Genomic DNA, 13,950 nt, shown 5'->3' with positions numbered 1-13,950 from the left:
CTTCCAACCTTCTAAGGTGAAGATCGGCGTTTTTAGGCAAGGCCATAAGGGCAACCGGGCACACAAGAGGCAAGCAAAAAAGAGGCGATCAGAAAAGAGAGGGCGAATAAAACGGCAAGGGTGAAGTGGGGGAGAGGAAAACAAGAGGCAAATGCCAAATAATGTAATGTGAGGGAGATGAGTTTGTGATGGGTACTTGGTATGTCTTGACTTGAGCGAAGACCTCCCCGGCAACGGCGCCAGAAATCCTTCTTGCTACCTCTTGAGCATGCATTGGTTTTTTCCTTGAAGAGGAAAGGGTGATGCAGCAAAGTAGTGTAAGTATTTCCCTCAGTTTTTGAGAACCAAGGTATCAATCCAGTAGGAGGATCCTCACAAGTCCCTCGCACCTACACAAACAAACAAGAAGCTCGCAACCAATGCAATAAAGGGGTTGTCAATCCCTTCATGGCCACTTGCGAAAGTGAGATCTGGTAGAGATAATATGATAAGATAATATTTTTGGTATTTTTATGATATAGATTGAAAAGTAAAGATTGCAAAATAAAGTAGATTGGAAACTTATATGATAGAGAATAGACCCAGGGGCCATAGGTTTCACTAGTGGCTTCTCTCAAGATAGCATAATTATTACGGTGGGTGAACAAATTACTGTCAAGCAATTGATAGAAAAAGTGCATAGTTATGAGAATATCTAGGCATGAGCATGTATATATGCATCACGTCCGCGACAAGTAGACCGACTCCTGCCTACATCTACTACTATTACTCCACACATCGACCGCTATCTAATATGCATCTAGAGTATTAAGTTCATAAGAACAGAGTAATGCATTAAGCAAGATGACATGATGTAGAGGGACAAACTCAAGCAATATGATATAAACCCCATATTTTTATCCTCGATGGCAACAATACAATACGTGCCTTGCTGCCCCTGCTGTCACTGGGAAAGGACACCGCAAGATTGAACCCAAAGCTAAGCACTTCTCCCATTGCAAGAAAGATCAATCTAGTAGGCCAAACCAAACTGATAATTCAAAGAGACTTGCAAAGATAACCAATCATACCTAAAAGAATTCAGAGGAGATTCAAATACTTCTCATTGATAAACTTGATCATAAACCCACAATTCATCAGATCTCGACAAACACACCGCAAAAAGAGTTACATCGAATAGATCTCCAAGAAGATCAAGGAGAATTTTGTATTGAGATTCAAAGAGAGAGAAGAGGCCATCTAGCTAATAACTATGGACCCGAAGGTCTGTGGTAAACTACTCACAACTCATCGGAGAGGCCTTGGTGATGATGTAGAGGACCTCTGTGGTTGATTCCCCTCCGGCGGAGCGCCGAAAAAGGCTCCAAGATGGGATATCACGGGTACAGAAGGTTGCGACAGTGAAAATAGTTTTTAGTGGTGCTCCTCGATGGTTTCGGGGTTCGTAGATATATATAGGCGAATGAAGTAGGTCAGGGGAGCCACGAGGGGCCCACGAGGCAGGGGAACGCCCCCCTAGGGCGCGCACTGCACCCTCGTGGCCTCCTCGACTGCTTCTTGACGTCCACTCCAAGTCTCCTGGATTGCGTTTGTTCCAAAAAGATCACTCCCGAAGGTTTCATTCCGTTTGGACTCTGTTTGATATTCCTTTTCTGCGAAACACTAAAATAGACAAAAAACAACAATTGGGCTGGGCCTCCGGTTAGTAGGTTAGTCCCAAAAATGATATAGAAGTGTATAGTAAAGCCCATAAACGTCCAAAACGGGTGATAGCATGGAACAATCAAAAAATATAGATACGTTGGAGACATATCAGATTGCAATCCTACATGTCCTATTATTCTTGGTAGACCTTTCCTTAGAAGGATTTGGTGCAATTATTGATATGAAAGAAGGAAACATTAGATTTCAATTTCCATTAAGGAAGGGCATGGAACACTTTCCTAGAAAGAAAATTAAATTGCCATATGTATCTATTATGAGAGATACTTATGGATTGCATACCAAAGATGAAAATACCTAGATCTATTCTTGTTTTTATGCCTAGCTAAGGGCGTTAAACAATAGCGCTTGTTGGGAGGCAACCCAATTTTATTTTTGGTCTTTGCTTTTTGTTCCTATTTTGCTTTTAATAATTCATCTAGCCTTTGGTTAGATGTGGTTTGTGTTTTAATTAGTGTTTGTGCCTAGTAATACCTTTGGGATAGCTTACGGTGGTAGTTGTTTTGATCTTGCTAAGAAATGGAAACTTTTGCGCCTAGGAAAATAATTTTCATAATTCACAGAAGCGTGCTTTTGATCTAACTCTTTTTGCACTGGATTAGTACACAAATTGCCCGGGATGCCCTAATGTTTCAGAATTTTTGGAGTTATAGAAGTATTCGAGAATTACAGATTGCTACAGACTGTTCTGTTTTTGACAGATTCTGTTTTCTATGTGATGTTTGCTTATTTTGATGAATCTATGGGTAGTATCGGGGGGGGGGGGGTATGAACCATGGAAAAGTTAGAATATAGTAGATATTACACCAATGTAAATAAAGAATGAGTTCACAATAGTACCATAAAGTGGTTATTTATTTTCTTATACTAACAGAGCTTATGAGATTTTCGGTTGAGTTTTGTGTTGTGAAGTTTTCAAGTTTTGGGTAAGGATTTGATGGACTATGGAATAAGGAGTGGCAATAGCCTAATCTTGGGGATTCCCAAGGCACCCCAAGGTAATATTCAAGGACAACCAATAGCCTAAGCTTGGGGATCCCCTGGAAGGCATCCCCTCTTTCGTCTTCGTCTATCGGTAACTTTACTTGAGGCTATATTTTTATTCACCACATGATATGTGTTTTTCTTGGAGCGTCTTGTATGATTTGAGTCTTTGATTTTTAGTTTGCCACAATCATCCTTGATGTACACACCTTTTGAGAGGTACACACATGAATAATTTATTATAATACTCTGTGTGCTTCATTTATATCTTTTGAGTTAGGCAATTTTGCTCTAGTGCTTCACTTATATCTTTTTAGAGTATGACGGTGGTTTTATTTTATAGAAATTGATGAACTCTCATGCTTCACTTATATTATTTTGAGAGTCTTTAAACAGCATGGTAATTTGCTTTGGTTATAAATTTAGTCCTAATATAATAGGCATCCAAGAGGGATATAATAATAACTTTCATATAAAGTGCATTGAATACTATGAGAAGTTTGATTATTTATGATTGTTTTGAGATATGAAGATGGTGATATTAGAGTCATGCTAGTGAGTATTTGTGAATTTTAGAAATACTTGTGTTGAGGTTTGTGATTCTCGTATCATGCATGTATGGTGAACCGTTATGTGATGAAGTCAGAGCATGATTTATTTTTTGATTGTCTTCCTTATGAGTGGCGGTCGGGAACGAGCGATGGTCTTTTCCTACCTATCTATCCCCCTAGGAGCATGCGCGTAGTACTTTGTTCTGATAACTAATAGATTTTTGCAATAAGTATGTGAGTTCTTTATGACTAATGTTGAGTCCATGGATTATACACACTCTCACCCTTCCACCACTGCTAGCCTCTCTTGAACCGTGCAACTTTTGCCAGTACGAACCCACCATATACCTTCCTCAAAACAGCCACCATACCTACCTATTATGGCATTTCCATAGCCATTCCGAGATATTATTGCCATGCAACTTTCCATCGTTTAGTTTATTATGACACGCTTCATCACTGTCATATTGCTTTGCATGATCATGTAGTTGACATCGTATTTGTGGCAAAGCCACCTTTCATAATTATTTCATACATGTCACTCTTGATTCATTGCACATCCTGGTACACCGCCGAAGGCATTCATATAGAGTCATATTTTGTTCTCAGTATCGAGTTGTAATTCTTGAATTGTAAGTAAATAAAAGTGTGATGATCTTCATTATTAGAGCATTGTCTCAGTGAGGAAAGGATGATGGAAGCTATGAGTAGTTTACCATAGAATTACGGGTCCATAGCTAGTAGCTAGATGACTTCTTCTCTCTCTTTGATTCTCAATACCATGTTCTCCTCGATGTTCTTGGAGATCTATTCGATGTAATACTTTTTGCAGTGTGTTTGCCGAGATCCGATGAACTGTGGATTTATGATCAGCTTATCTATGAATATTATTTGAATCTTCTCTGAATTCTTATATGCATGATCTGATGTCTTTGCAAGTCTCTTCGAACTATCGGTTTGGTTTGGCCAACCAGATTAGTTTTTCTTGCAATGGGAGAAGTGCTTAGCTTTGGGTTCAATCTTGCGGTGTCCTTTTCCAATGACAATAGGGGCAGCAAGGCACGTATTGTATTGTTGCCATCGAGGATAAAAATATGGGGTTTTCATAATATTGATTGAGTTAATTCATCTACATCATGTCATCTTACTTAATGCATTACTCCGTTCTTTATGAACTTAATACTCTAGATGCATGCTGGATAGCGGTCGATGTGTGGAGTAATAGTAGTAGATGCAGAATCGTTTCAGTCTACTTGACACAGACGTGATGCCTATATTCATGATCATTGTCTTAGATATCGTCATAATTTTGCGCTTTTCTATCAATTGCTCGGTAGTAATTTGTTCACCAACCGTATTATTTACTATCTCGAGAGAAGCCTCTAGTGAAACCTATGCCCCCTGGGTTTATTTTCCATCATACAAGTTTCCAATCTACAATATTAGTTTTCAATATACTATTCTTGCAATCTTTTACTTTCCAATCTATAAAACAAAAATACCAAAAATATTTACTTTATCGTTTATCTATCTCTATCAGATCTCACTTTTGCAAGTAAACGTGAAGGGATTGACAACCCCTTTATCGCGTTGGGTGCAAGTTTATTTGATTGTTTGTGCAGGTATTCGGTGATTTGTGCGTTGTCTCCTACTGAATTCATACCTTAGTTCTCAAACTGAGGGAAATACTTATCTCTACTAAACCAGCGATGCATATCAGTGCGCCAATGAGGGAGCCCTAGAGACCACCAAAGGAGGGGTGGGCGAAGGAAAACTCGGACGTGGCTATGTCCAAATCAGGAGATAAAGGACGAGGAGGGGTCCTTCGGGACCACCATGGCACCCTCCTTGCAGGGACGTGCTGTTTTCCCCTGCCACCTCTGACCTTGAATTGGCGGAGTTTAAAGCATACATGCGAGTGATCCAACTGGTCATGGAGGTGGGTTGTAGAAGCTAGTGCTCCAGAATGACTCCAAACCATTGCCGCCAAGTTGATCAACCCAGAGAGAGACAAGTCTATGTATGGGCTAATGATCGAAGAAGTGAATGGTTTGCTCAGAACTAGAAAGGAGTTTAAGGTAGCTTTGGTGTGTCGTTCAGTTAATAACGTTGCCGATAGTCTAGCAAACGAGGGTTGCGCGACTGAGCTATGTAAAAATCTGGTTTTGTATACCGTCGGATTGTATCCGTCCATGTTTGGGCTCAGATCTTGCAAAAATGCCCGAATAAAGGAAATTGGTTGTTTTCACTTGATTGATGTGGGTTCTTCATAACCACTCTCGCGTGCGCGACATGAATCTTCCAGGCCCACACACAGTCCCCCTGTCTCCACTTTACCCCAAGTTGAACGTTCTCATTCACATGACCTTTTCCCCTCGACGAGTTATTTTCTTCCTCTAACACATCCTTCCCCCCAAAACTATTTTTTCTTTGTTGTCAAGCTTTGCTCTGAAGTTGCGCTGTCACGCCGATGTTGCAAGGCCACGACGCCGTCGCGAACTGTGGATCCCTGTCCTCTCCTCTTTTTTCGACCACGCATCTCTCCTCTATCTCAGTCCATCTCGTCCTTCCCAACAGATGTTATGAGCTCACCACCACACACCACATTGGGGGACTACCGATGCAGCACCCACTACGTTGCCACAGTAGATACACACAACGATCCATTGCTGTAAAGCATGCCGTCATTGCACTGCATTACTATTGCAGGCATCGCCTCTTTAGCAAGCTAGCAACAGGTGGCGCAAGGCTCGCCACCATTCAAGGACGTTGATGCTGCATAACAGGTGTCTATGCTGCAATGACGAATGCACCCCGCCGTGCAAGTTCAAAGCAAGCCGCCAATGCTGCAACGACAAGGTTGGAAAGGACTGCCCTCTAGCGTATCAGTGTATGCGTCCTGCAAACAAAGGTGACAAGGTCCATACGCGGCGCTAAAGGCCAAAGACTGATGCTACAAGGTGGCCTCCATCGGCTGAAAGCTGAGACAAATCCAACAAGCTGGAGACCTGCTACTACAAGCAACACACGCCCTGCTGTGAACATTGGCGGCGGCGCCGCTATCTGCGCGGGGTGCTGCAAGGTGTCGTTAGCTTCTACATGGGGGTGACCCACCCACGCTCCGATTGTTGTCGACGACGTGCGCAAGAGGGAACGAGGAGGGTGCTGCAAGCAAAGGTTTTTCGCTGAGTTTGCAACATATTGTGTCGTCAAAGTATTTGCCAATGCGAGCGAGGGGGACAACACAACGAAGTAGTTAGAGTTACATCTGACGGTTACGCGTGGTTCAATCGGGCCGCTGGCGAGGCGGCAGATCCCTGGATCAGCTGGCTGGCGCGTAGCGCTCGCCCTGAATAAAACGCAACACCTTCAAGCTAAAAAACCTTAAGATGATTAACAAATTATCTCTACCGTTCATTGCATGATGAACAGCTCAGATTTTCCTGGAAAATTCAGAACCCCCATCGCCTTATCCTCTCAACCAGACCCATCATCTTCCTCCTCCACACGCGCGCATCAGTCACCGGCCACAAGCCTCCTCCCGCCCCAATGGAGGCCGTCCTGCGACATCCATCCCTTTCCCGCCTCAAAGCCCCGAACCCAGCTGCTCACAGAACCCAGTACCTCTCCATCACGGTCCCTCGCCGTCCTCGCGTCCCCAAGCGCCGCCTCGCCGCCGCCGCCGCCGCGCTGTTCCAGGACCAGACCAACCCAAGAACCGCGGCAGCAAGCAAGCGGGGCGATGAAGAAGACGAGGAGGGGTACGGAGAGGTGGACCGCATCGTCTCCACTCGAACCGTCAAGAACGCGGTGTTCGCAGAGGACGGCTCGGCCACCACCGTCACCGCCACGGAGTACCTCGTCGAGTGGAAAGACGGGCACGAGCCGACCTGGATCCCGGCGGAGGCGATAGCCGCGGACGTGGTGGCGGAGTACGAGACGCCGTGGTGGGATGCCGCCAAGAAGGCCGATGCGGATGCGCTGGGCGCGCTGCTGGCGGACGAGGCGCTGCGGCGGGACCCGGACGCCGAGGACGCGCAGGGGCGCACGGCGATGCACTTCGCGGCGGGGCTCGGGTCGGAGGAGTGCCTGCGCTTGCTCGCGGAGGCGGGGGCGGACGTGGGCCACGCGGAGCGCGCCGGCGGAGGGCTGACGCCGCTGCACATCGCGGCGGGGTACGGCCGCGCGACGGGCGTGCGCGCGCTGCTGGAGCTGGGCGCCGACGCGGAGGGCCCCGACGGGAAGGGCCGGACGCCGCTGGAGCTGGTGCAGGAGGTGCTGGCCGCGACGCCCAAGGGCGTCCCAGCGGCGTTCGAGCGGCGACAGGCGCTCGAGGCGGCCGCGAAGGAGCTGGAGAAGGCGGTGTACGAGTGGGGCGAGGTGGAGAAGGTGGTGGACGGGCGCGGCGAGGGCAAGTGGCGGGAGTACCTGGTGGAGTGGCGCGACGGCGGCGACCGGGAGTGGGTGAAAGCGCCGTGGGTGGCGGAGGACCTGGTGAAGGACTTCGAGGCCGGGCTGGAGTACGGCGTCGCGGAGGCCGTCCTGGACAGGAGGCAAGCGGCGGACGGCGACGGGGACGGCAAGTGGGAGTACCTCGTCAAGTGGGTGGACACCGAGGAGGCGACGTGGGAGCCCGCGGAGAACGTGGACGCGGAGCTCGTGCAGGAGTTCGAGCGGCAGCAGCCGGGGAACGGTGGTGCCGCATCGCCGGCGGAGACATTTGCCGGGTGATGACGGCCGTCGATCGTGCTCGGTTCGCTCTGCGGTTTTGTCGTGTCGATGGAACGTCGCAGTATGTATCATTAGCGATCGAAGAGATTTTTGTGTGATTATATTAATTAAGAAAACATTGCCATGAGATTTAGACATTGTAATCTTGAACAATCACGGTGAAGAGAGCAAACCAAAATTTGTGATTGGATGGTTAGAAGGACCGTGATATCTTTAATCTATCGGAATTCAAGTTCTAAACTTTGACATTGGTGTTTGCATTTTTCTGAATTTATTTTAAGTCTTTCGATGATGTGGATTCAATGGGAAGAAGACGCTTTTGTCGATTATGAAGGCGTTTGTGGTGAGTTCGACAATCACAAATGATGTGCCGACTCGGTCTCTCGGAGGTGCTTATAGGGGTAGCATGGAGTAAATTGCACGAATCCATCACTTTGAAGGCTAGGTTTGCAAAAAACACTGCCATACATTTTTTTTTTAGAAAACATCATGTCTTCAGTAATGTTTTTGCAGAAAACACTGATCGGCGGATCTGTCTTAGTTAAGTGAGTTTATGACAGATGAGGCCCGGCAGTGAGGCTGACATGGCACCAATTTCACACAGCGTTACATGAAATCGTTTGCTAGATGTGAGGCCCGCTTGTCAGCCTAACAAGCCTCTCTTTGGCATTCCATCGAACACTTTGCGTGCTGTCCACGGCCGGCGGACAAAGGCTGCCGTCGCGAGCCTTAGCCAGGCGACAAAGGTCAAGGACGGCGAGGACGGTGGCGCCGGGATGGGGCGGCCATGCTCAAGGATGGCATCCGCATGGGAGCACTGGCGTCGGCGAGGCCTCTGCCTCTACCGAGGGCGGACGAACGGCGGCCTCTGCCTCGGTGCGGCAACGGCGATGGCGGGCTCTGTCTCGGCCGGGGGCAGGACGGGCGGTGGTGGATTTGAAGATTTGAGGAGCTCCCCAGTGAGCTGGAGCTTACCTGGTGCACCTAGCCACACCTCCCTCGCCGGTGGAGGCCTCACGTGGCTCGCGAGGGCGCAGGGATCCCGATTCCCGGCGCTGCCTGGAGCTCGCTTGCGCGGCCTGGGAGATGCCGATGCGGTCGGGGCGCCCCGACTCCTGCCCGCGAAGGCTCGGGACGGCCGAGACCAGCTACAGGTCGCACATATAACGGCGGCTGGAATCTCGTTGTTGGTGGGCGGCGGCGCCCATGGAGGCCTGGTTCGACGTCGTCTCCGAGACCTGCGTCCGCACACACTTCGCGAGGCACCATCCGGCATGCGGGGCTCGCCGGCGCCGAGGCAGGTGCACCTCCCGAGGAATGACTGCAACTCAGCTCCGTCTCAGTACGGCGACACCGGCGGCGGCCTCTGCCTCGGCCGGGGCGAGACGAGCGACTCGTTGGTGAAGATAAGGCAAGCAAAACAAAAAAGGCATTCATTTTCATTTTCTTTCAGTGACAGGTGGACTCCACAGGGCTCCACACATGTTCACAACGTTACCCAGCGTCGCCGTTACATGCCAGGTGTTTAGCGATGTCACGTCAACCTAACTAACGGGCCCCATCTGTCATAAACGTGGTCAACCGAGCCAAAGCCACCGATTAGTGTTATCTGCAAAAAGATTACTATAGACATGGTGTTTTCTGCGAAATAAATGTATTATAGTGTTTTTCGCAAATCTAGGCTTCAAAGTGATGGTTTTGTGCAATTTACTCGGGTAGCATGCGTGTATGTTTATAGGGACTAGTAGCCTTGCACGTGCACACACGTCTCTACAAGACACATCTTATCATTCAGTTGAATAGCACTTTTTAGTTTTTACATACACAATAGAGAGCACAGTATATAGACATATAGTGTGTCACTTACTGTTATTTCAGTTTATCTGTGACCATGGGCACCCCTGGCAGTAAGGAAACACCGCATTGCAGCCACGAACTCATGGCTGGCCATTACACCTCCGTAACCATGTTATATTTAGGCTTTGCATGATTCTTTTTCCTCTTTAAAAACATGCTTGAATGGCAATGATCGAGACGCTGTAGTATCATCAACCTTAACATCTGCATTCAGTTTGGTCCAGACCCGACAAGAATATGCATCAGTCGACTTGGCAATCGATGTGAAGATGAAAGATAATATATCTGTAATCTGCATTAGGTAAAGAAGAGATGATTGAACAAAAAACAAGCAACGTCAATTTTCCAGACCAAACTTGTGGTGACTGGGAAAAATATCACCAAATTAAATATAAAACTCATAAATTGGCGCTAAACATCACGGGCAAAAAAAGTACAAACAATAACATCACTAACAAACTGAAATCAAATTGAATAAATTTTTGGTAATGTGGTTGTTCTAGTTGTGAGAGAAACTCTGGGGTACTTTTATGATCAAAAGAATCTTTTTAATCATCTACCATCTTAACCTTGTAGATCAAGCACCCTGATTAGCTCATCTCGCATCAAAAGGAGTAAACCATTATCATCGTCTAGCATCATATTTGGTAGTTCAAATATATATTTTCTAGTGAACCTTAGCCTGGAAACGATCAACAAATATCAGAATATCCTACAGTAACTAACAACATCAGAATATCGTCCAAACCAACATCTTAACTTCTCAATGATGGAAATAGAAGAGAAACATGGACAAATGCAAGCATGAAGAAACTGGACTACATAATAACGACCTCAGAGTCAGTAGATTTCCTGTACTTACTCCAAATTAGCAACAATGTATGAGTAGAAAAGTAAAAGGGACAACACCAGTAACTTAGAAATTAGTTCCCTATAGTACCTATAAAGAGATGGCTGAAAATCTTAGAGGTTGTCACAAAGATTTTAAATAAAAAAGAAAGCTTGCAACAGCTGCATTAGTATATAATTACAGTGGTCAATTGTTCATCAATAGAACTGTTCTCAGCATGTTCTCATCTCATGGTTCCTTCACGCCAGTATCTTCACCTCTTCACGCTCATTTTGTATTCATGAACCGAAAAAAAGACCACAAACAGAGTGAGATACCTGATGGAAATAGAGCTATCAATAGGAGAACACAAACTTGCAAAACCTGACACATTCTAATACATGATCAATCTCCATTACTGAAAGAAGAAAAAGTTCATTTGGTTTTTGAACAACTTTTGTCATAGCTCATCTGCACCTAGCAGACTTATTTGACCTAAAATGCAATTCAGACACATGAAACATCATCCAGTCTATTCCGAAATTTTAATTTATAACTTATTTTCAAATAAAATGGTATATATAAATATAACTTCAAAGATTGTAGTGATAATATATAAAAAGTACACCCAGTAATTTTTTAAACTACATAATTATATACCGGAAAAATCAGATCATTCCTTTTAGCCAGGTGTCCTTCATGCCCTTCTTCCACCCCGACTGCACTCGTCAGGGCGTCCTACACCGGGATCATCTTCCTGCACATAGTCGCCATGAGCAAGTAACAATCAGTGTTTATCTAGCACACAAAATCAGTTTATTGTTCTACTGAAGACATGCACCCAAAACTGAAACTTAATAATTCAATGAATGTGCAAGCTATCAATAATACAACTAAATTGTCACACCGAACCAAAAAGAAAATTGCGTTTCTTAGGTTTAATCTGAACCAGTTAACACAAGCTCCAATATTCTAGAATGTACTGTCTCTTGAATCTTAATCAAGAAATAACAAATTATCACACGTGTACAAGGGAAAGGACACTCACGTACTGAAAGTGTGTGCGGGTGTACAGGCTGGGAGGAATCGAACAACATCTCGTTTTTCTCACAAATCCAACAGTGTATACAAAGTTTGGAACCACACTGATCTGGCTAAAGGAAATGAAGGGTAGCAAAAACTCGACTACAAGAGCAGAATCTGCCATGCCTGGTACAACAATAAAAAGGGATCAGAGTGTTCACCTATAGGAGAAAATGCCCCACACCGCACCTCCTCTGAATCCCAACCAGTACCACACGGGGAAAACACCCAAATAGAACAGGCACCTTCTCTGAATCCCGTGAGGCTGACAGCGACGTTGGTTGGGAAGGGGACGACGTGCCAGTAGCAATGGGGTGCCCGACATCTGTTGGATGTAGGTGGCGAGGCTCCGGCTGTTGGCTGTCCTCCGGGGACCCTTCGGTCGGCCAGCAACGGATCTGGCGACCTGGTCTCGCGCATCCATGGAGGCCACCAAGCAGAGGAGGACGAAATCTATGGGCCACTCCTTTAACGTCTCGGCGCACGGCGCACGGCGCCCTCGGGAGTAGGGCCGTCGACCGGAGCAACCGTCGGCCGATGCATCATGAAGTTCTCCATCGTGAGCGCACAAGGGCATGGGTCTCCGAGCAGACGACCTCTCGTCTCTCATCACACGAGTTGTTATCGCTAATTACGCGGTATGGGATCGCTGGTTGCTACTCTTGCGGAGGTGGGATTGGCAGAGTTTTCGTCCGCCAAAAAAAAATGCTAAACGCAGTTTTGCATGTGGGGTTAGTGTAATCTTGACCGTTAGATAAAATTACGTGATCTGATCGGGAGGCTGTAATTCTTCTGTTTTGTTATGTGTAGTCTAGTCTGGGTGCACTTAGCTATGAATATGTTTGCTTGTTTAATAGTAGTATAGATATAGATGAGCGTACGTCTGTATGTATGAGCAGCTGCATCTTTACTATGTTAACCCACAGCTCTGGCGAGACCTAACAGCTCCGACGATTAGGGTTTCGAGTGGACCTTGACGGCGCACGTTGTCTCTGCACGGCGGGGCGCCCCTGGATTCCGCAGTTAGATGACTACATCAGCCAGCGGCGATCATCGGGCATCGGGCTCGGCCTCCCCACGGACGGCCAGGGCCATGCTCGAAGAGAAGCTCGGGAAGTTAGGGATCACCGATGAGGAGGCGACTCCACTGGTCATCGATGATCGAGAAGAAGGTAAACCGGAGAAGTGGCTCTTGGCGGGCAGGGTTCTGCACCGGAATCTACTCCATATCCAAACCATCACCAATGCGCTTTGGCCGGCATGGGGAAACCCTAGGAGACTGCAATTCCGATCGATGGGAGAAAACACCTTTGTGGCAGAATTTGAATCCCAGCGCGATCGCGAGTGGATCAGGGAAGGCTCACCTTGGCACATGAGCAAAAACGCCGTTATCTTGGCTGATTTCGAGGATTGTATGAGACCTGATGAGGTCCAGTTTGATCGGCTCAGTTTATGGGCTAGGGTTCCGAATCTTCCGTATAATCTACGGAACGAGGCTTGGGGAAAATTGATTGCGCAACAAATTGACAAGGCAGCCACCTCTATTCAGTTCGATCATGTGGGTGGATATTTGCGTGCGAGAGTCTCCATAGATGTTAAGAAACCATTAAGGTGATTGATCTTGATTGAATCGTCGAAGAGGGGCAAAACTGATCTCTATGACATACAATATGAGCAAGTGCCACACTTTTGCTTCTCTTGTGGACGTCTAGGTCATGCAGACCTCTATTGCCCAAACCCTGGCCCAGGAACGCAAAAGGAGAGCTGCAGTTTGGATCCTTGTTAAGGGCACCAGAGGATAAAAGAAAGAGTACTTCTGGCAATAGCGCATCGAAAGAACAGCATACTCATGCATATAGCCAGAGAGAGTCTCGGAATTCAACTAATGCTGGCAACGAGCAAGCAGAGGTGAACTCTCCAGTAAAGAACATAATGCAAAATGAGAGGAAGGACGCGCCAAAACAAGTGTATCATCCGGTAGCTAGTCGCCAGCTTCTCCTTACTGACGGAAGCAGCTCTGCACACCACGAATATACAACTGGTCAAGAAAGGGAGGACAACGTGCACACTTTTGAGGAAGATGAGGAGGGGGTTGCGAGGAAAACAAAGAAAAAGAGACCCACACCTGAAAATTCGGCAGAGGCTGTGATGCAGCCCTGCCAATCGCAATGAATTGCTTAAGTCGGAACTGCC

The 13,950-nt window shown here is 46.6% G+C and overlaps 1 protein-coding gene across 1 annotated transcript; it reads left to right on the top strand.

The window, feature by feature from the left end:
• The first annotated feature begins 6,732 nt into the window (after positions 1-6,732).
• Positions 6,733-8,234, top strand: LOC123093610 (probable signal recognition particle 43 kDa protein, chloroplastic). Its single transcript, XM_044515604.1, has one exon. It carries the CDS (start codon positions 6,807-6,809, stop codon positions 7,986-7,988), a length of 1,182 nt encoding a protein of 393 aa, XP_044371539.1. The 5' UTR covers positions 6,733-6,806; the 3' UTR covers positions 7,989-8,234.
• Positions 8,235-13,950: the final 5,716 nt, after the last annotated feature.

This window comes from Triticum aestivum, chromosome 4B (genome assembly GCF_018294505.1).
Source record: "Triticum aestivum cultivar Chinese Spring chromosome 4B, IWGSC CS RefSeq v2.1, whole genome shotgun sequence".
Classification (NCBI taxonomy): Eukaryota; Viridiplantae; Streptophyta; class Magnoliopsida; order Poales; family Poaceae; genus Triticum; species Triticum aestivum.
The sequence above is the reverse complement of the archived record's forward strand: the minus strand, read 5'-3'. Positions and strand labels throughout refer to the sequence as shown.